This window comes from Myodes glareolus, chromosome 24 (assembly GCF_982192425.1).
Source record: "Myodes glareolus chromosome 24, mMyoGla1.1, whole genome shotgun sequence".
NCBI classification, from domain to species: domain Eukaryota; kingdom Metazoa; phylum Chordata; class Mammalia; order Rodentia; family Cricetidae; genus Myodes; species Myodes glareolus.
In genome coordinates, this window is record NC_142049.1 from 33,197,937 (window position 1) to 33,221,908 (window position 23,972).

Sequence of the window (23,972 nt, forward strand, 5' to 3'; positions counted from 1 at the left end):
CATCCGGGTTAGGCAGGGATGAAATGACAGTGAGATGGAAGGCAGCAGCTGCGTTGTCCGTGCAGGACAGAGAGGAACACCAGGACTAAGGTATGTGCTCCCATTTGCAAGGCCGATAGTTTGGGGGGGGTAAGGGTTTGCATGGGACAGTGGACACTGCAAGAAAGGGGCCGGGAAGCATTTGAGCCCGTCCCTAACAACCCTAAACATTGCTTCTCAATTGCGGGGGAACTGTCTCAATCAGCTTGAGTTGGTCCATGGGACCTGCCAAGTGAAAACCAAGAACCCGGTTTGGCTCTACTTTCGGAAATAAGTAGAAATCGAGAGTTGGGTACAGTGACGGGAACTGACGGCAGCTGCTTGCAAAGCTGAGGAATGAGGATCCCTGGAGCCCAGGAGTTCAAGGACAACTTAAGGAACAAGGAACATAACAACATCATTGGGCTGGGAAACACCAAAGTCCAAAAGCTTTGAGCTTTATTTTACATAGAAAATAAAACACAAGTACTATTCTGCTGTACTGTAAACCTGAGTTACATCTTTAACAAGCCTGATATCAAAAAGTTACCTAAAATATTTGTTGATATGAAGTTGTGATGGCATCTGTCCTCACCCTATGAAGTGTGGATTGCAAAAGTCAACGACTATGTTACCAAGTGATAGCCCAAATAAAAAGTCAATGACTGTTTTACCAAGGGACAGCTCAAATAAAATGCTTGTGTACAAGATTACGTACATATAAAGTATTTTACGTACAACACACTCATTCTCAATGAGGAAACTCTTCATCCCCAAGGGAATGAACATTGGCTTTTTTACATGTGCAAAATAAGACATAGATACAGTACACAAACAGACATACAGGATATCTGTGGAGGGAAAAACTATTAGCTCTGGGATTGAAATTACATAGAAAGGCTGGAAATGTAGCTCAGTGTTAGAACATTTGTGTAGAATATACTAGGTCTTGTGACTGACACCCAGTATGGCCAAAATGGAGTTAGACAGGGTGGCAGCAGAGAAAGAAGAAGGCAAGAGCTCCTCAAAACGCCAATAATGAAACAAAGCTATCCCACCCACCCTCCCCCCAAAGAGGATTTCACAAAACCAGTACTAAGCCGCTATGCGGTTATGGGCAGGAACAGAAAAAAAGCGTAGGCCCAAACTCCAGTTCTTCCTGTCAGTGGGGACGGGCTGGAAGGGAGGGTGGTTTATCTGTCTGTCTGTCCAACACATGACTTGAGAAGTGGGCACATCTGATGCTGGAGAGTGCTCCTTACATTGGCCTAGCTTTTTGGTTCTTGTTTTTCTATGAACATTATTCTAAAAAAACAAAATGTGTAAGGTTTAAACTCTTAAGTAAAATAAAAGAGACCATATTTTACAAACATTTAAATCAAGCATCTGGAATCAGAATAAAGACTTTGTTCCAACTTGTCATTTTAGCCAAGCATGGGTTTCTAAATTTAAGAGACGGCACAAGTCTTCGTCGACATCCCAGAGTTGTTAGGAGGGCTGTGAGCACGGACCTCTGGTGGCTGCAGAGGCAGGCAGTGCTGACAGCCCTGCGGTGCTTTCCACAGGAGGCCGGCAAACTCACATGGATTATTTTCTTGGAACCACACACACATATATTTATAATCCAAAAGCCTTAGTATGGTGAGGGGTTGATGGGATGAGGATCACAAATGTACATTTTCATGTTCATCACCAATGGGAAAGATAAAACATCTTTATAGGCTTAACGTTAATCATTAGTGCATTCGAGCTCTGGAGAATGGATAAAAACGTGAAATGCCTTTACAACAGTACAGTGTTATTAGAAATTAGCCATGTGCTGAGGTCATTTTAGTGAGCTACCATTCTTGAAATATACGAAAAGTAATTTTCTTGATCCAAATTAGTGAAAACTAATTAAAAAAGATTGTCTTCAGGGAACATTATTTGAGGACAATTTTTTTCAGATACATTCTGATACTCAAAAATCACTATAACAGAATTATAGGTTAACCTTTCAATCTTATCCTTAAAAAGATGCCAGATTTCCATTTCTACGGGAGATATTTTCACTAGTGTGTTCAATCCCACAGGGTAGGTCTTCTTCATTATTATTAAGAACTTCATACATACTAGAAAGATTGCCATTCATTGCTTTTTCATCTTTTCGAAAAGATACAGGCAGACTTGCTAGACTAAAACTGACATCTTTAAAGGCATGCAACAAAAATATCCCCACGATGATTGTGAAGAAGCCACTCAAAGTCCCAATAACATCAGCAGCAGGCATATCTTGCCATTCTTTAAAAAGAATAGCTGAACAAGTCAGAACTGAAGTTGTAAAGAACACGTAATATATTGGCGTCACAATGGAAGTGTTGAAAATGTCCAGAGCCCGGTTGAGATAATTAATCTGTGTGCTCACACAGACCACAAGGCTGAGCAGGAGGATCCAGGCCAGGGGGTGCTGCAGAACAGGCTTGCCGGCCAACAACTCTTTGATGGTGATGCCCAAACCCTTCACACAGGAGACTGAAAGTGCTCCAATCACAGAGCAGATTGTTATATACACAAGAATGTTTGTCTGTCCATGTCGAGGTCCCACCACAAAGATGAATATCAAGGCCACAATGACCACAAATGTTGCAAAGACCACGAAACCTAGAAGAAGCAAAACAAATAAAAATAAAAGTTTTATTAAATCAGAATGCACATAGAAAACAAACTCAATAGGAAAGATATACATATCCCAGTACTGTATCCTCAGGTTTACCTTCCCTACAAAACTGACTCCTATTTGACGAATTAATTTTGAAATATACTTTTATGGAATTTGTAAGTTACTAATAACATATAACACCAAGGAAATAATTCCCAGACAGTGACTTCTCAACCAGGACAAAAATTAGCGTTCCCTTGTTCCCCCAGCAAAATCACACCTAACAGAACAAAAGTCCACACTGGAGGGCTGGGGGCCGAGTGCGTGCCTAGCATGTGCAGGACCCTGAGTTTAATGCCCCAGTTCCACTTTAAATACATGATGTAAGACTAAAATATGCTTCATAGACTTAAAAACACTTACAACACTAACATTTTTAAAGTAGTATCTTATGCCTACTTAACTATTCTAGAGTACAAGGCAGGGGAATGCTCATCACAACAGGGAAGGAGAAGTCGCTGGAGACTCGTGTTCAGGGAGTACCCTTGGCTATTCAACATGTTCATCTGTAAAAAACAAGAGTTAGGAGTGTTCCCATCAAAAGAACAGTCATCAAGAGAACCTCAGAACCACTGGGGTCCTGGTGGAGTTAGGAGTGTTCCCATCAAAAGAACAGTCATCAAGAGAACCTCAGAACCGCTGGGGTCCTGGTGGGGTGCTGAGAAGCGGCATGCCGCATAGCTGCCAGCAGTACAATCGTGGGCTGGGCAGTTCTCAGGCATCTGCACTCTACTGCAGAGAGCTCGCAAATGACCGTTTACATTTTGAGATGGAAAAGAGGTGGGGGATGGGGACATACACCAATAACCCTATCAGTCTGGAAGTGGAGGCAGAACCATTAGGAATTCATGATTATGTTTGGCTATAGCAAAAGTTGAAGCTGGCCTAGGCTACGTGAGACCTAATGACAAAGAGAGAGAAAGAAGAAAAAGAGGGGAAAAAGGGAACAAACCAAGGCTAAGAAAAGCCACTCTGCTTCAAACTCCACAAATAAAGGATATTTAAAACAGACAACAACAAGGAAAGAAAGGCAGCAGGAGAAATATTTTATGAGAACTATTTCTGAGTGTCAGAAAGTACAAGATAGCTCAAAGAATGCAGCAAATCTGAGAAAACTGAACGCTGAGTGTGGTGGTGCACACCTTTAACCCTAGCACTTGGGAGGCAGAGGCAGGCGGGTATCTGGGAGTCTGAGACCAGAGTTCCAGATAAACCAGAGCTGAGGCCCTGTCTCTGTCTCCCCCCAGAATTCCACACGTCTGAATGTGACTCAGTAGCAGAGAAGACTCACACCCACTGTGGAGCAGCATAAAATGTGAGCGAGAACAGGACACCGGGTTCAAAGTCTACGCAGGCTGCCTAATGTGCTTGAAGTAGAGCCAGACTATAAGACTTCTAAGAGGAACTGATAATTTCACAGCAATCAGCTAAGGCAAATTCCAAGCCATACAAGAAAACTGGGTACAATGACACATACCTAAGGCCCCAGGGCTGGCCAGCCTGGGCTGTAAAGTAAGACCATGTGGAAATAAAGAGGGAAAGAAGGAAGTCATCATGATGGTTCACAACAGAGGTTTACTGTGAGAACAGTATAAAGCGATATACGACGGCTACAGTCAGGAAAACAAGTTCAAATGTTTTCAGGAACACACCTGCAGCTTTTCTTACCTGGATCACCTAACTTATGGGACATTTCATTTAAGGTCTCAATCTCCTCTTCCTTTGGGGCATGAATGACCATCACTGTAGAGCCTAGAATACTCAGCAAACACCCGATTTTCCCATGAAGATTAAGTCTTTCATTTAGGAAGTATGAAGACAGAATGGCACTGAAAAGAAGAATAAGAGGAAGAACAGTTAAATTAGTTTTTTTTTCTCACTTTTAAAATTCAACAAACATGCCATACAGATTACCAAGCTCAAACAAAATACTTCCTGCTTTTAGACAAGGAAAATGTACGTTCAATCAGAAAACTATAACAAGGACTTAAAGGTTGCTCTGCTAGAAAGTACCAGACTCTTCACCTGGATTTATGAGCATCCAGCTAGTAGGATAAAAATGTGACCTCTGCCCCTACTTTGCACCTGGCTCCTTTGCTCTGTAAGTACTTCCTGCAATCCCCTTAGGGAAAAAACAAAAAACAACACAGTTAAGTCTGAACTGCTTCCCAAGCAAAAGCAATCCCTTACAGCCACAGTAGCAAGGCCCCTCCTAACCAGCTCATCTGACCAGACTGAGACTGCTTGACTCTGGCTCCCTCTCGTATCAACTGGGAGCTTGTACCACACCCCGCCCTTGCCTTTCCAGCACAGTATACTGATCAGGGTTTCTGGCTGGTTGTCTCTATGGCTTCTCTTGGACTGGCATTTTGGTATTAGCCACAAAATCTCATCTACGAGCATCAGAACCTTTGTCCTAGAACTGAACACAACAAATCACCTGCTTCACATACACTGAAACTGTGCATCTGCCATCAGGTAAGACTCCACATGAAACATAAAGAGCTATAATTTACATATTAAAAATCTATATCCAAACCTATGTTTAAAATTTACCAAACTTTTAAAATTACACTTATTTATCCCCTCCACCCCTGGCTCTTTCTGTGTGGCGCTAAGAAGACAACTTGCTCAAGTAGGCTCTCTCCACAGTGTGAGTCCTGGGTATCAAACTCATCATCAAACTTGGCAGCAAGTGTTTTTTTACCTGCTGAGCCATCTTGCTAGCCCTTATGTGCTGGCTTAATTGTGTATGATTTGCCTATAGTCATCCAGAGTTACCTGGAAATACAGAGTCAGGAAACTGTGGAATGGGAACATTTAATTATTAGTTTGCCTATAAATTACAAGTTTTTATAACTTAGTTTTACCAAAACCTAAAAAGGAAGTACAGGATAAACAAGAAAGATCACAGCATAATACAAGGAAAATTAAGGATAAAAACAAAATAATTTTATTTTATATATAATTTATTAGAAAAAGTGATAAAAAGTTCTCAACTTTCAACATAATAATAAAAATCCAGATTTCAGACAGGCTTAGCTATCTGGACTAATCATTCCAGTAACAAAACAGGACAAGTTTTAAGTTGGCCTTGCAAAGAAAGTACTTCAGGCCAGTCTGTAGAAACACCACCTCTCCTGAGACCTGCCTGCCAGTGTGTGTGCACTGGACGGTAAAGGTGAGGTAAGTGCCACCTGGAATTTCCTAAAGCTGAAATCACGAACATGCTGGTCCTGAACAAAAGCCGAAACATAAAGTGATCTTGCCCACAAATCAATAACTATCAAAGTGGGCAACATTACTACCAAGTATTAAGACATCCTGAGTCTGCTCCAGTGCACTGACATATAATCAGATAGCACTCTAGTATTTTGCAGACTGACATACAATGTCTGCGTGTCAAATGGAGACGCTTACCTTACAAGGACACTGAGAGCGCCCAGTGGAGTCACCAGTGTGGCAGGAGCGAACGCATATGCAGCAAAGTTGGCCACTTCCCCAGCTCCCACTGAAGAGATGGACAAGAACACCACTCAGACAGACATACAGTCAGACTGCATGTGACTGCATTTCATGCTACCTACATATTATTTCAACTGTATTGTTCAATAACTTCCGGATCTTTTCATGTATGTATTAGTGCTATAAATTGCCAATATCTGGCTCAAGAAACAAATCTATAGTTTTAATTCTAAAAATTGTAATTTATGCTTAAAGATAATAAAGATATCTGTAGACTAGAATACCAAATATAACTAAAAGAAGGAGCTACTGATGTGGTCCATTCACATACTACATAGCAGTAAAAATAATGACATCTTGAGATTTGCAGGTAAATGGATAGATCTAGAAAACATTATACTGAGTGAGGTAACCCAGACCTAGAAAGAGAAATATTATATGTACACAATCATAAGTGACTTTAAGACATAAAAAGAAAAAAAAACGGCCTACAATTCACAACCCCAGAGAACCTAGACAACAATGAGGACCCTAAGAGAGACATACATGGATCTTCAAGGAAGGAGAAAAAAACAAGATCTCCTGGGTAAATTGTGAACATGGGAGTCACATGTAAAGGTAGAACGGGAGACGGGAGGAAGGGAGGAAGGTAGGAGACTGGAGAAAAATGTATACCTCAATAAAAACACTTTTAAAAAAACAGACAGATATAAAGGCAAATCTCACAAGTTTTTCTGGATCCTTTTCTCTAAAAGCCAACCTCTGAGACATGAAGGGCCTGAGGCTATGTTTTCACTAGAGAATTTTTGCTTCTTGCCAGGTGCACAGGGACTAGCAAGAAGTTGTCACGTGGTAAATCAGTATATAGGAGACAGCCTTCAGAGTTCAGCCCAGAGCATGCCACAGTTCCCACTCCGGGGCAACCAAAGACTGATCCTTGTTAGTACGATTCAGAGGTCCACTATCTCCTTACCGACTTCCTCTAGAGCAGCAGTTATTAGTCTATGGGTCATGATCCCTTTGGGGTCACATGTCAGTTATTTACAGATGTTCATAACAATAGCAAAATCACAGTTATGAAGTAGCAACTTAATAATTTTGTGGTTGGGGACCACAGCACGAGGAAGTGTAGTATACAGGGTCAGGGCATTGGGAAGGCTGAGAGCCGCTGCTCCAGGCGGCTCCTCAAGAGCTTTTATCGCATCCCTGGACCAAAGGCTAGTCTCCACTATCACGTCAGCTCTTCAATTTCTACAGCTTTGTAACTTGTTTTCGGTGAAAATGCTGACCGATCTGTCCAGTGCACTATTACTAATGTTTCAATACTGCTTTCTGCTTGGTTGTCTTTTGCTGTAGAGGTGAGGAGATACCTTTTTTTTTTTTTCATTTTTGAGTTGTCTTATTTTAATTGCTGTTTTGAGACCAGTTCTCAGTATGTAACTGGGGCTGGCCTCATATTTTTTTCTTTCTATTTTACGTGCATAAGTGCTTGTCTGCAGGTGTGCCTGCGTGCCCTGTGCATGCCTGGTACCTGCAGAGGCCAGAGAGGGTATCAGATATCTTGGAACTAGTTACAAACAGCTGTGAGCCACCGTGTGGTCTTCCGCAAGAGCAACAGTGGCTCTTAACCAAAGCCATCTCTGTCCAGCCTCATGGGCTTGCTTTCTTACACAGTCCGGATTAGCTGCCCAGGTCAGGCCCTCTCATATAAATCACTAAGACAATGCTCCACAGACATGCCCACAGGACAGTGTGATGAAGGTGGTTCCTCAACTGAGGTTCCCTCTTCCCAAGAGACTCTGGTTTGTGTCACACTGACAGAAACTAAAATAACATCCCCTTTTTCTCCCTGACCAGAGTCTATTCTTTGGTTACACACCAGTATAAAATGAGGAGGCGGGGGTGTGGTGTTTGTAATTTAAGTCCTCTTATATTGTGATCCTGTGTTTAAAAACAAAAATGTTGGTGTTTTTTTAATTTTGTCTTTTTTTTTCCAAGACAGCCCTGGCTGTCCTGGAACTCACTTTGTATATAGACCAGGCTGGCCTCGAATTCAGAGATCTGCCTGCCTCTGCCTCCTGAGTGCTGGGAGGCAGTCTCTTTCCTCCTCTATTCCTGAGGTCTAAATGTATCTAAGTCTATATTTTGAGTATCTGATATTTGGACTTCTATGTAGTCTCATTTCCTAATGACCTCCTGTAGTATTCTGGCTTTACATAAATAGCAACTCCAAATTTTTGGGTCACCAGCCTGAATGATCTTGTACAAGTTCAAACCTGTCTATGTAATTGCCAATTTCACATATCTGCTTAAATGTTTTACATGAACTTTGAACATTAATGCACTCAGACAAACTCTTGATCTCCTCCTACCTGGTCTGTTCAAGTCTTCCTATCTATCCCTTTAGCATCAGAACAGTCCTTTCTCCCGACTGTGACCAACAGTCTTCAATGTCCTTCATTTACACCATACATTTTGGTCGGTGAGAACATACATACATCTTGTCAGTTCTACACTGGAAACATATACAGAATCCTTCTCACTATACTTCCTGGCACAACCCCATCCATGCTGTCACTACCTTTAACCCCAGTAGCCTGACGCAGTCTACACAGTCAGCCTGTGCATCAACACAGCAGCCAGAGAATGACAGCACACCTTCTGCTCAGGATCTCAAATGGCTTCCCATCAACATAAAGTAAAGTCCTCTTTGTGGGTTAAGGAAGGCCCTCGTTTCTCTGAACTTATCTCCAACTGCCCTTTGGCTCGCACTCCTTACTGCTGACCTTTCTTTAAAGCTTCTCAGGGTTTTAATGCTCTAGTGTTAGAGAGAAAAATCACTCTAATTATGCTGCTGGAAAAGGAAGTTTACTGACATGGCTTGTTGGCCCAGACTTCAGGAAATTTCAGGATCTTTTAAGAACTTGTATCAGATGTAAACCAAGGCTTGCAGTTTCTGAAAGCTAGAGCCATATTCCAAGGCGGCACACTGCTATGACTGGCCGTTGTTCAGGGATCTTTCTAAAGATAGCTATAGAATGTCTTCACAACACAGCAACTGGCTTCCCCAAAACAAACCAAGAAAGGGGAGAGCTACAACTCCATTCATGATGTAGCCTTAGAAGTCATACATCATGACTTTCCTGGATTCTGTGATCGTACTGGGCCAGCACTAATTCCATCTAAGAGAGGATTACTCAAAAGTGTGAGTCCCAGGAGGAAAAACAACTGGAGGCATCGCAGAGAGGGCTGCAGCATTCACAGGCAGTCACAGGCCTCAGTGAAGTCTGCAGTTACTATTCCCTTCGTCTCAGAGGCCTGTTCTCACATTCTCAGCTGTCTACTACCCAAATACTATCTTTTCAGTAAGGCTTGTCCTTTGTGGGTTCCCACCTAAAAGTTGGTCTATTTACTCTCCAGTTCATATCCCACACATACACACTGTTTAACCTATTATTCCTGCTTATTGTCTATGTTTGTGTGTGTGTGTGTGTGTGTGTGTGTGTGTGTGTGTGTGTTAGTAAGAGTGCTTTTGTCCACTCTTACTAACGTCTTTAGCATCAAGAACAATGTCTGGCACACAAGAAATGATCAACAGATAACCTGCTGAATATTCAAGTCTCAGGTATCTTACGGACAATTTTGTTCATATCTTCAAAAGACTAATTTTGTGTCTGAGTGTTTCACCTGAATGAATGTATGCATGTTACCATGGGTGTGCTTGGTGCCCACGGAGCTCAGAAAAGTGTCCAGGATACCCTGGGACTGGAGTTACAGATGGTTGTGAACCACCATATGGGTGCTGGGAATGGAGCTCAGGTCCCCTACAAGAGCAACAACCACTGAGCCATCTTTCCATCCTCTTCACCAAAATAAACATGAACGGACTTATTAAATAGATACCCTCTTTCCAATTTAGAATGGGAGCTAATAAAGGAGAAGGAAAAGATCCCCCAACTTCCATTTACCAATTTTTTTCTTCTTTTTTTTGCAATGCTGGGGAATCAAATCTTGGGTGTTTTACAAATAAGGGAAGTGTTCTATTCCTCCCCCGCAACACACACATACCTTTAACCTACTTATCCTGTGTTTTTAAAGGCAAAGTTATATACAAAAATATTTTAATCAAATTAGTATTTTTTAAGATCTTATTCAAAATAATTGAGTTATTTTTACAGGTTTAAGTCTATTTTGAATTTAACTTATAAAAGCAAGCTATAAGCTTTAAAATTTACTAATATGAAACATTTTAGCATATATTTATAATGTTTACTTGAAATGTTCTCTATACATACTTGATAGCAGTCCAGCCCACCACAACCATTCTTTAAGATATGCATGGCCACCTTGACCTGTGAATGAAAAAATATTTCATTTCTTTAGCAGATTATCATTCTCTTGTAAAACCTGCAGCAACTAGTAAGTAATCACAGATTTTAAAATGTCTGATTATGAGATTTCTTTGCAATTTCATGATTATCTTAGAAAAGACATGAGGCTCATGAGAAATCTTCAAAATATTTACATTAGAACTACCCTCTTGAGTTAAAGGACAAACCCAAGCAGCTTTAATAAATAAGAAAAACGAATGAGCAAAAAGTAACAAAGCTGGGCAATGTGGTACCCATGGCAATCCCAGCACTAAAGTCTCAAGGAAGACAAGCCTTACAAGTGGGAAGCCAGCCTGGGCTACAGAGTGAGTCCAGGAGAACCTGAACTAGAAAAAGAACCTTTCTGGAGGGAAGGGCTTACAGGAGTGACTCAACTTCAAAGCAGTTCATCTACAAAGAGGAACGCGAGTTAGATGCATGCAGACCCACTTGAGAGAGCACTATGGTCAAACAAAGACTGAGAACTCCTCGTAATGTAGGCTGCCAATCTACTTTTTCCTTCGTTTTCCCCTTGACCAAACTGAGTCAGGAAATAATTGGCATTTTGGCCACTGTCCATAAAAAAACAAAGTGAATCAATTTTACAAGCCTATACTTTAGGAATAGTAACAGGAGATGCCTTAGGACCAAAACTGAAGGACTACAGAAAAAATGCTGATACTGCTATTTTCTCCCTTGTCCATTAGTCCTAAAAGTGGTCCCTGTGGCTGACAGTGGTGGTGTAGTCGACTCATGAGGCCTGATACACTCTAAAATAAAGCACAGCCCACATGTATGGTCAGCATTACTATCTCACGATTCTGGGAACGGTAGTGGATACCCATAGATTGAACTACAGTTCGCTCACATCAAGTATCCTCCAGAGTCTCGTAACACATCAGCAGTTTGAAAGGAACACCTACACCACTCAGGTCAGTAAGAAGAGGACTCCAGGCGGACAAGGCCATTTTCTCCTCCGTGCAATTTGAAATCACCAAGGAAAACATCTGAGGCAGAAGTCAGAAATTGTACTATCATGTATAAAATACCCCAGTCCTCAACAAAAGCCTGGCTCTACCCTAGATCCTATTCCTGCCATGCAGACAAGATGAAATCAAAACTCTGGAAACTAATTGGACACTGGTTCTCTCCTATCGACAGTACCTATACAAGTGAACAGTCAGTTACTTTTGACAACTTACTTTTCTCATTACAAAACTGGCATCTGATTATCTAATAAATATTCTGATATCTAACAGTTCAAATGTTCCAATATACTCACAAAGCATGCTTCTATATGCAAAGAACCAGGGTGTGTAAGCATTTATGCACTTCTGACAGCTACAGGACATAACTTACCGGCTCTCATGGAGCCCTTTCTGGCAAGTCGCAGAAGGCCTTTTTTTTTCAAAATGAAACTCCCTCCAATGAAAATGCTGGAGGTCATAGCCAATCCCAGACCAATATAAAAGTCATATTTTCCACGCCCCAGGCTCATTTCGTTTGCTCCTTAAGTTCCTGTGAGTGACATTGATCACGGAGCAGAGAAGCTGCTTGTGCTGGAGGCAGGATGGTGCAGTCTTCAGATCTAAACGATACGAGATGAAGTGAGACTTTTCACAGAATGATCATAGCACCTCGAACAATTCACATGTTTGCTTCATTTTTGTCCTCATCAAAATCTTTATTTACTGCTAATGACCAGAAACACATATACTAATACAAACTCAGGATTAACCTAATTATGGTTCTTTTCTTACAGCAAAGACTGGACTGTAATACAAAGTCAAGTTTGGGTTAATTTTATAAACTCTAGCTTTGAATTGTTTTAACAATTCCCAACCTTAGGTGATATTTCATAATATAATTCTGCTGTTAGGAAAAGAACGAGAAAATCAAATGTAACAATACATAAATATAGGTTATCAATATACTTATCAACTTCTCAAACATCCTTATTGAAAAATTCATATAGAGAAATTAAAATTTTTCTTATGCATATATTGTTCATTAAGAAATACACTTGGAGCCGGGTGGTGGTGGCAGCGCCTGCCTTTAATCCCTGCACTTGGGAGGCAGAGGCAGGTGGATCGAGGCCTAGTTCCAGACAGGCTCCAAAGCTACAGAGAAATCTTGTCTCAAAAAAAGAAAGAAAAGAAACACATTTAGGGCAAGGCATGGCAATACATACCTATAATTCTAGCACTCAGGAGGCAGACTTGGGAGGAACTGGAGTTTGAGGCCAGCTTAAGCCACAGAGGGAGTCCCTAGAGGGCAGGGGAAGGGAAGCTCTATGGATACAGAAGGTATACGCTAATCTATTTACCCTCTCTGGAAACAGGCTGAGAAAGAGCAGTTCTCATAAGACATCTACCGGGACACAGAATGTGACTGCTGGTCTTTAGAGAACAGGAGACTCACTCCACAGCTTTCACAACAAACACAGGTCTAAAACAGACAGTACACGTTCACTTTCCAAATGAGCTGGCCTGTGAACTTCACTAAGGTAAAAACTCAAGCTTACAAAGTAGAGGGAGAAAACACACTTTTTTCCAGATTTCTGTACCCCAGGTTGGGCTTGAAGTAGAAATACTCCTCCTCAGAAGACAAAGCTACAGACCAGTGCCTCTCTACTGGGCCCCATAATGTCTCTGTTCAAATGGTGTTTATCAGACATATGCAGCTTCTCTGGCTAAGTAGCCAGTGTCCAAGCACACAAATAACACACACAAAGCTTTAGGTTTGATTCCCCAGCAACAGAACATATGTGCAAGGTAACTTTCAGTTTTCAATGGGGAGGCAGACACAGACATAGTACTATAGCTACAATAAACATTACCACACTAGTTAGTAGCACTCCAAACAAAGGGGAAAGACTAGAGGAGGTTCATTATGACTACTATACACTTCAAAGAGATACTTCTCATCTCACTGATGTGGGACTTGGCTACCAGACCTGCTCGGGTAAAAGGAGAGAAAATTACGCAGCAGGTTGCCAGTTCTGTATAGGGACCTAAAGTCCCTCACACTTTGCTTGTTCCTTTGTACCCTGCCATCAGCATGTGTGATGGCTAATCTTGGTTGTCAACCTCACTGTATCTAGAATCAAGTAAATGCGAGCTTCCAGGCTCTCCTCTAAGAGATTTATTTCCTTGATCAGACTATCTGAAACAGGAAGCCCCACCCCCAATATAAGTGACATAAAGTGGCAGCCTAGATAAAAGACATGGAAGAAGAAATTGCTTCTGGCTGCTTGCCTTCACTCCTGGCAAGTTCGTGTATCTGGGTGCTGGCATTCCTTCACTGATACTAGAACCAGCTGTGCTTTTTGTTCTCTTAGTATATTTTTAGCTAAAATACAACCACATCACTTCTCCGAACTTCCACTGTTTCCCTCCAGCCCCTTCCATACCACTTTCCCTCTCAAATTGACAGGTCCTCTTGCAGAGGACCCAGGATTGGTGCCAAGCACTCACATGGAGGCTCACAACAATCAGTAACTCCAGCTCTAGGAGATCAGACACCCCCTTTTGACTCCCATGGGTACAGAGGCAATACAGTACACATATAAACAGGCAGAACACACACACACACACACACACACACACACACACCAGTTCTGTTCTTTTAGAGGATCCTGACTAAGAAACCAAGTGAAGAGCACACCTCATAGAGTCCACTGGTCACAACACAGCGAAGCACACAGCCATCACAGCTGACTCAGCCTGAAAGCATTATCATACTGACTCCTATAAGCCCCTAAGACAACTAAACAAAACACTTCGGCACACTTCACACAATAAGTATAAAATTTCCAATATGGGAGCTGAGGATATGGCTTAGTGATAAAGCCCTAGGTTTGATTCCCAGTATTGCATAAAACCAAACAAAATCCACCAATATAATTGGTATTTACTTACTGTAATATTTTTAGACTTTATTAACGTTTCGTTGTTTTTGGAGGCTCTTATTCTGTAGCCCAGGTTATCCTCACACCTGCATTAATGTTCTTGCCTTAGCACTTCAAATACTGGGATCACAAAGTATGAACGAGCAACCATGCCCAGTTTTCACCTGGCTTCTGAAAATAAAGGTTTGTATGTAGAAACTTAGACCATGCTGGTCTCAAACACACAGAAATCTGTCTACCTCTGCCTCCTGCACCACCGCCACCACCTGGTTACATGAAAGGTTTTAAAACACACCTTCAGTGCTAAAAAGTTGCAGGACTCTCAGGGCAGGACTCACTGCCGAGTCCCAGAAGCAGAGCTGCCCCTACAGTATAAGGTAATGCGGAAAAGAAACGGGTCAGACAGCGGCGTCAGTGTAACATTCACGCCAGCAGCCGTCTACACAAAGCACTTCCAGAGCTTTCAAGATGAAAACATGAAGTCCCAGGTGGGAGAGACTGTCAAGCTCTAATCACAAGAGATACAGGTAAGGAAAGAAACAGCAAGACAAGCTACGGCTCTGCTCTCTCTGTACGCCCAAACACGTGTCACCCTACGTTTAAATGTAACTTCCTCATGCTCTACCTGACGGTAACCACCAGCTGCAGAGAGAAACACATGCGGGGAGGGAAGAAGCAGGACGTGTGGACAAGATACAGAACCCAACTGAGAGACCATAAGCTTGAGAACTGAAAAACATCCAAGTGAGTCAGAGAGCGACAGCACTGGCTAGACAGGGCAACATGCAATGACCATGGTCACCGCCGGGGAAAACAGTAAATAAACCTAACGACCCAACAGTAAATAACCTAACTACCCAACACTCCCATCTCATAACGAGGTGGAAGGTGAAGACTCACAGCTGAGGTCGCCCTCTCATCTCCATACATGCACCAACAAATACATTCACACGCCCCAGATACACAGCACACACATTTGTAAGTACAAACGACCAATGAATAGAGAAAAAAAAAAGTTTAACATCCCTAGCCATCAGGAAAATGCAAATCAAAACTGAACCGAGATTCCACCTCAACCCAGTCAGAATGGCTATCAAGAAAACAAGTGTGGGGGAGGGTGCAGACAGTAGGAAAGTACATTACTGTAAACTAGTTCAGCCTATCTGTATCTGTATGCAAGTACTTCCAAAAACTAAAGAGTATATATGATATAACTACACTATTTATGGGCCTTTACCTGAAGAAACTGCCAGAATGTCACAAAACTATCTTCATATACATGTTTACTACAGCACTGTTTACAAGTCAAAAACTACCAGCAGCACGTCTATCAAATGAACAGAGAAAATGTGTCATACACACATGGACTTCTACTCGGACACAGAAAACAAAATTACATCATTTGCAGGGAAATGGATGGAGCTGTAAGCATTATTAAGCTAAATAAAGCAGTTTCATAAAGACCAGAGTAGTATATTATTTGTAGTTTGATAAATAAATCTTGCCTGAAGACCAGAGGCAAAGCTAAAGTCACTAGAAGTCAGGCAATGGTGACACACATCTTTAATTCCAAGATTTGGGAGACAGAGTCAGATGGATCTCTGAGTTCAAGGCTACCCAGGACGACACAAGATCAATGCAGAAACAAATTCAGTTGGTGGTGGCTCACACCTTTAATCCCAGTCCTAGGGAGTCACACACCCTGAATCCCAGCACTAGAGGGAATATAAAATGAGAGGAGAGAGAAGCTTAGTCAGCTTAGTCTGCAGTCGCCCAACCTTGGCAGAGGTAAGACTTCTCTAGTGGCCTGGCTGCTTTGTTTTCTGGTTTTCAGGTTGAACCCCAATATCTGACTCTGGGTTTTTATTATTTGTGCTACAAAAGACAAATATTTCATGTTTGCTCTCTTATGTGCAATAAAGATTTCACACACATATTCACATACACATGTATGCATGACAATTTTTTTTAAAGAGTACTGCTTGGAGAAAAAAATGAAGACAAGGGATTAGGGAGCAAAAGAGGGCAATAAGAGAAAAAAAGATGTATCATATTTTCTCTTATATGTGGAATCTGCATCTGTGTGTGATGAAGGCAAGGGGAGGAGTACTGGGGGAGGAGGGATGGTTAAAGAAGTAACAGAGGGCAAGAATATGAGTCCAGTAGAACATACTCGTATGAAAATGTGTAATGAAACCTGTTTCTGCACACTAACAAAAGTTAGTAACAATAAAATATGACATGAAAGGAGAAGGGATTAGCTGAGAAGACCACTGGGAAGGTGAAGGAGACAAGAGGGGGATAAGGGGTACAAAATAAAGCACATTACTGCATGGAAAAGTTACAATTAGGTTCATTATTTCATAAAGCTAATATGTACTTAGAAGATCAAAATCATTGCAAGTTTGAGGTTAGCCTGGGATCGTGAGACCTTGTCTCAAAAGTGAAAGACGTTCTTCAGTGACTCACCACTGACTTGCAGGAAAGCTGCCCCCAGGACCCTGCAGCTGCCGCACTTAGTCCCCCCCAGGCTCAGAAGAGTCAGCAGCAATGGACAACTCCAAGGAAACAGCATCTTTAGACATAACAAGGCTGATACTAACACGAACTCAGAGACTGACAGTGCACACAGACTTCAAGTTCACAACAGACAAAATCCCAGCACCGAGAAGGGGAATACACACAATTGATAACTGGGACCCATTGGGAAAGGGAAAATGGAGGAACACTGGGTATATCAGCCACACCCCAGAAGTTAGCCAAGGCAAAACAGACTCCATATTTTCTGTGTACTTTTGTTTTATTTTTTCTTACTAGTTTTCTTCTTTTTATTATTTTATTTTTGTTGTTGTCTTTAAGAGAGGGAAAATGAAAGCATGAAGTTGGGGGGGTCTAAGAGGAGTGGTAGGAGGAGAAAGAATATGAGCAAAATACATGTATCTTAGTTCAGGTTTCTCACACTGTAATAGAACACTATAGCCGAAACGACCGTGGGAAGGAAGGGTTTATTTGGCTTACAATTCCACATTACAGTCCATCATCACACAGTCAGTGTGGGGAGAGCAAGGACCCGGAGGCCTGGAGGAGTGCCACTACTCAGCTGATGCAGCCTATTTTCTTACATGACCACCAGCCCCAGGGCTGCATGGGCCACAGCGAGCCCAGCCCTCCCACATCAGCCACTATTCAAGAACACGCACAACCAGCTTGCGCACACTGACCAACATAGCAGGGCATTTTCTCATTTGAGGTTCGCTCTTCTCACTTGTACCAAAATGACATAAAACCGAAGAAAAAAATTAAAACAAACAGAAACACTAATATTTGCTGCCTTGACATCTGCCATAGTAGGAAAACCTGGAATTGACTGGCCACAAATTCCCCTCCATACATACTCTGCGCTAAACCGTCTTTATCACAGTAACCGGGTGGTTCTGTGTACGCCATGTTAGGCTTCAGTACTATCAATCAGGCGGTCACTTCTCTCGCAGGAACTACAAGTTACTCTCTAATCAAAGTCTGCCTCCTGCAGTTCTTCATGACCATCACACCTACAAGGCTCTGCTATGTTGTGCAGTGTGCTCTTTCTCTGGTTGGGTACAGGAAACTAAGAAAATACTTTATATGCCTAGTGCCAGAGACAAACCCCACAACCAATAAGGTAAAGAGGTAATTAAAATAAGGCGTTTTTATTGTATGCATTTTAAGTCCAAATGAGATCATTCATTTTGATAGTTTCAGTGGCTGGTGGCTGCCTAAGAATCTGAAGACAAGCCTCCCACTCCCCAACTGGTATATTTTCAAAAGTACACAAACTGAAAAAGCAACTTTAATTCTAGAAAGGTATTCATTTTATCCTAAGGTCAACAAACGTTAATTGCACCTATTTTATTATGCCTTCCTTATATATGAATTTCCTTTACAATTTAAAGTTTCATGATACTGTTTAAAATCTACTTTCCCTTTTCTTTGGACTTTTACTTATATACTAACCAAACATACGAAGTTAAGAAGGTTAGGGAGCAAGTTGACTCAATCATGTACACGTGGTTTTAAAAAATTCTCAATTACTGTTCTTAGAAGACAGACTTTAAAAAATGTTTAAAGGATTATTTCCTGTTTCAGTGTTTTGCCTACACAAAAGCATGCGTGTGTGTGTCAGGTCTCCTGTGACAGGAGCTACAGACGGCTGTGAGTGCTGGTCCTTGCAAGAGCGACAAGTGTTCTTCATCACTGAGTCAAGTCTTCAGCTCCCAGAAGATAAACTGCTCATCTGCAGACTCACTAAGGTCCTTAAGGACAATTACTTTGGTAATCTGTGGTGGTTACCCACAAAAGCACTCACTGTGGTAGGGCATTTGACTCAACAGGCTTTCTAGAATTAAGGTTGCTTTTTCAGTTTGTGTACTTCTGGACACTCCAGTTGCAGGAGGAATGAGAAGCTTGTCTTCAAATTCTAAGGCAGCCACAAGCCACTGAAACTATCAAAATAAATGATCTCATTTGGACTTAAGGTTTAATAATAGGACATAGGTGTGATGCCCCAAAAGAAATGAGTGGCTTTGCTAATCTCTGGTCCGGTAGTACCCTGTTCCCACTCTCTGTAACTGAAGGTCAACCACAGCTGAGAGCACAGGCCATAGACACATTTTTTTATATATATGAGACAGGGCCACGCTTACAGAGAGCTAAACAAGAAAACATAGAAGGCTTGGAAGAAGGCTCAGTAAATATGAGGACCCAAGTTCAATCCCAAACACCCATGTTTCAGAAAGCTAGGTATGGCCTCATCAGTTCCTATACCGCCAGTCCTGGGAACAGGAGGGAGAAGGCAGAGAGATAGGATTGCTCAGGCTTGCTTGTTGTCAGCATAGCTACAGGTTCAGTGAGACAGCAACTGACAGAGCAGGACACCCAATACCTTCGTCCTCAGGCCTCCATATGTGTGCCCACATACACGGTACACACTGGTATATTTCAGAGCTGAGAGAAGGCTCAACAGCCTGTGTGCAGCTTGGGTAGAAAGGGAAAAGCAAACTTGCTAAATTTAACTTCACCTAGATTTCCAAGAAAAAGATGACAGGTAACCTATCCTGTCTATTTCTTGGAAGGCCTCAGGCAGAGTGGCCCCCAACTGTTACTATCATTTACATAGAAGATTGTTCTGCAAATACACTGAGCAGTTATTATATACCAGGCACTCGAGTTCAAAGGTTCCCATGTTCAAGGATCACGCTCCAAAAAACGAGCCTCAGTGTATGGCCCTGGCTGGCCTTGGACTCAGAGACACATCTATCTACCTGCCTCTACCTCCCAGTGCTGGGATTAAAGTGGCTGCACTGAAAGTTGCTATGTAGACTAGGCTGACCTCACACGCTACCTCTGCCTCCCAAATGCTAAAATTAAAGGCATGCACCATCACGCCAGGCTAGATTCAATTCTTAAGCACATTTTAAACTTGTAATTTCCATCTTGCTGTAAATTTTAACAAACTTAGATTTTCACAACTGATTCTACAAACTTAAAATGCAAACGTCCATTAGATACAAGTATGTCCGAAGTGAAATACATCTTGAGAAAGCTGACGAATTCAATCTGCATTCACCTACACCACAGAGAATATGTATCTTAAGGAGTGGGGGTGGGTAGGCATGGTATATTTCTCATGTTTTGTAATATATAAGAAAAGCCTATACCAATACTTCCTTTACAAAATGACAAACAAGAAACTCTATCACCAACATGAGCAAACTTAAAAATTACACCAACTCAACTATTGTACACAGCTTTCAACTTGGCAATCTTTCCTGTTTCATTCCCACAAGGGCTTGAGGAGGTATGTGGATGAGGTCAGGAGTGAGAGAAAAGGTCGAGACATGACACTTGTCACACAGCAGCAGGTAGGAGAACCAGGTTCCATCCTTAGTTCTCTCCGTGTCCCAGGAGACTCCTAGTCACAGCAGGGAACTGACAGCTGAAACCAGGGTTCCAGCGTAGCGACCTTCTCTATCCCATGCTATCCTCCCGCTGCTCTGACAATGCTGTCACTGTCCTCATCATCCAAAGGGACAAAACAGGTATCCCACCTGGAGGACAGACAGGTCTGCCATCTGCTCTGCACCTCCATGTCTCCTGGTCCTAGTTCAACTTAAACCATACAATACTGTCAACTGGGGTAGAAAAAGTCCTTGCCAATCTTATTCTTCAGCCTAGGAGAAAAACTTAGGAGTCAAGATATAGTACATAAATAAAAATAAAAATTTTAGGATGATCACCCACTATTTATCAGTCTTAATTCTGTAACCCAGTAACTAAAACCCTTCATGTGTTCCACATCAACTCTTAAATCTTAATTCCTAATACTGTATTTCAGGTGCCTTGTGTTCTTTCCAAGGTTGGGTACTGTCAATCTAACCTATTCCTACTTCTCTATCTATTTACCCTGCCTCTATTGCAAAGGGCCCAGTCAAAAGGCACTCCTATAAGCAAGCACTGCTTGAATTCCAGAAGCCAAAGTAATTACCAAGTTTTAAGAATTCCCTAGTCTTCAGACTGTACCACTCTGGATTTTTCTAACCTTCATTAATGTGACTTCTGTAGACCGTAACCTCCTTCACTATGGCTCTCAAAAAAAGAACTGGCTTGCCTAAAACATTTACTTAAGCAAAGATGTTCTGAGTCCATAATGGACTTGCGAACAGGGAGTACAGTCATGACAAAAGCAGACGAGAGCTCTTGTCTTCAGGAGCAGGGTGAACCAACAGACAAAGGGCGTTGCACTGAGGTAAAGATAAAGCACACTGAAGGGGCCAAAGAGCTGAGGAGGAGGTCCTGAGGAGCTAACGCTGAGCAGACTTGAAAGGGATGGGAAAGAACAAATCAGCAATTCAATAAAGCTCTGCCATAAGAGCAGATACACTGTCCTCTGGGAAAGGAGACAGACTAGGGTTGAGCCTAAGTGGGCGGAGTTAGGGGGGGATACCACAGAATAACTTATGTGTCAGACCATGGAAGAGTCCCTATAAGCCAGACACAAAGCCAAAAGACATAAAACACACTTGCAATCCAGTTATTTTGCCAGACCACAAGTTATTCTTACCTACAGTCATCACAGAACTTTATACAAGGATTAACTTCAAATTTATTAACACAAGATCAATACAATTAAGTATATACAAAATGTTATATATAGCTGGACATACTGCGATCTCAAATATATGCTTAGTTCTACAATACAGACATGTGTTGTACTCTTTGGTTTGTCAAGCAGGGACTTTTAAAATCTAGTACAATCTTTATCACCTATAACTTTCACGCCATGCATTAGCATCGTATTCCACACACCTGTCACTTTGCACCCTTTCACCTAGTTCTCCGTGTCACTCAGCAGAGAAATTTTTCTCTCTACTACAACATAGATCAGTAAAATAGTTCAGAGTTTAGGTGAAGGATTTTATACTTTCTATAGGAGAAAAAAGGTACTTTTCAGTCATGTGAAAATTATTTTTTATCTTCAAAAACAAGTGGAACTCTTTTTCTTATCCCTAGTAACACTTACTTGACACAATACTACAAGATAGCATCTTCTCACATCTACTTGCAATACAGAAGTACGTACAGCCACAGAAAACATACCTCACAATGTAGGCTCTCAGGAGACGGTCTACTACTCCTGACTGCTACATACCATCTTAAAACCTTAAAGAATTTTTGTTTAGTTTTAAATAAGACAGAAGAGTCTCCCCACGTAGTCCAGGCTGGCTTTCATCTTGAAATAAATGCCCCTGTACCAGCCTCCTGAGTGCTTGAATTAGACTTGTGCCACCATATCCAATACCTCTAAAGCTTTTAGTAGTCCTAACATCACATCTAGCTCTAATTTTCCTTACAGGCATGCTAGCGTGGGGGGGGCAGGGGGGTCACATCTGTGGGAGACATAGTGAGTGCCCTTGGTCAATCCCCATCTTATTTTCCCAGACAGGGTCTCTCAATGGACCTGGAGCTTACTGATTCAACAAGACTAGCTGGACAGGTGTGTGCTTTTTAGGAAGGCGATTACAGATAAGCACTCTATCAACCGAGCAAATTCCCCAGTTCCTCGGCTAATAATTTTAAACCCAAACTAATGAGACAGAACCTTATCTCCAATCTGACTTAGCAACGCTGTTAGAAACTAAAGTTTTGACTTACATGTGAGCTTAACATGGTCTTTCTTTTGAAAAGCAGAGATGATTTGTTCATTCTCATTTTCCTGGAAATGCTATCCTTTATTCCCATTTAAAGTACTTAACCATGGCAAAGTAGCTCCACCCTGGAAAGAAAAAAATATGAAGGTAGATGAAAGAACTGAAAATTACTAAATACTTTTAAAAATACGATTATTGGCCTCCATATGCTTGCGTTTAGCTAGTGCTATAAAAACCACAGCTAGTGCTATAAAAACCTCTGCTCTCGGACTTCCTCTTTTAACTTTAAAGTATGAAATGAGCATATGACACAGAATCTCAAGAAATAGAACTGAAGATGTAGTCCTAAATGTCTTGTTGACATTTATAGTAAAGAAATGAAAGCGGCATGAACCCACAACATTGCATCTGTGTAACATGAAAAGGAAGATCCATCGACCCTATTAAGTGCTACGGAATTAAAAACAAGCACAATCAATACGTTACGACGCTGAAGCCACCTTCTAAAAACTCCTGAAGGCAAATCAAACTAACCTAACAGAACTTATCGAGCATGCGACGCGGGACAGGGCCATCCAGCCAGACTTCCGCCGGACTGAACGACAATCCGACTCACCACGGACTTCCTCACTGCGGATCGCTGAGGAAGCTGCAGCCACTTCTCAACACGCCAAAAGCAAAGTCGGCCCTGGGGCCTCTCTCCGCCCGCAGACGGCCCCGGAGCTGGCTCACAGGAAGTAGCTACCTTAGGGCCGTCGCAGGCCGGCGGGCGACCCGGGTGCCCGCTCACACCCCCAGGCAGGCAGCTCGCTCCTGCGCGCACACGGCAACCGCCTCCGCCGACGTCCCGCGGGAAGTCCGTGCATCCGGGACCGCAGCGAGCGCCGCCTCCTCCATGGGAGAGCCAAGAGCAGCCTACCTCAGACAGCCTTCGGCTGCTCCGCCGCCAGCACCCCAGCAGCCGCCGAGCCCCGGGACGCAGCTTAGTGACGTCAGACGCGCGCGGGGGCGGGCACAGCAAGGCCCCGCCCGCGACCCCCGCGCTCGCCAGGCCGGGTGCTACGCTCTGCTCAGGCAGCGAGCTGGAGCAGGAGAGTGCTTTTGATCAAAAACGGAGCCCTATGTGATCGTATTTAAAATATAATCTCCTAGGAGCGTTCACGTGGGCCCTTTGGGGCTGAGCCCATCGGTTTGGCTGCAAAGGGCGCAAATGGGCGGGACCAGGAAGGCAGATTTCCAGGGAAAGGGCAAGTGGTTGATTGGGTAAGGTTTGTGGTTTGGTAAAGCTTGTGATTTGGTAAGAGTCTGTTTTGCTACACTTAGAC

The 23,972-nt window shown here is 42.4% G+C and overlaps 1 protein-coding gene across 7 annotated transcripts; it reads right to left on the minus strand.

Annotated features, from left to right (window-relative positions):
• Positions 1–460: 460 nt before the first annotated feature.
• Nipa2 (NIPA magnesium transporter 2) lies at positions 461–23,625 on the minus strand. Of its 7 annotated transcripts, none has more exons than XM_087901247.1 (8): positions 23,567–23,625; positions 22,652–22,772; positions 14,472–14,632; positions 11,911–12,139; positions 10,477–10,533; positions 6,137–6,227; positions 4,385–4,545; positions 461–2,658 (listed from the first exon to the last, which is right to left on the minus strand). In XM_087901247.1, exons 4-8 carry the CDS (start codon positions 12,047–12,049, stop codon positions 2,027–2,029), a joined length of 1,080 nt encoding a protein of 359 aa, XP_087757373.1. In that variant the 5' UTR covers positions 12,050–12,139; positions 14,472–14,632; positions 22,652–22,772; positions 23,567–23,625; the 3' UTR covers positions 461–2,026. The 7 variants fall into 7 exon arrangements, with proteins under 7 accessions (XP_087757373.1, XP_087757371.1, XP_087757372.1 ...); XM_087901245.1 differs by lacking the exon at positions 23,567–23,625 and adding an exon at positions 23,264–23,560; XM_087901246.1 differs by lacking the exon at positions 23,567–23,625 and adding an exon at positions 23,182–23,560.
• Between the last annotated feature and the right edge of the window lie 347 nt (positions 23,626–23,972).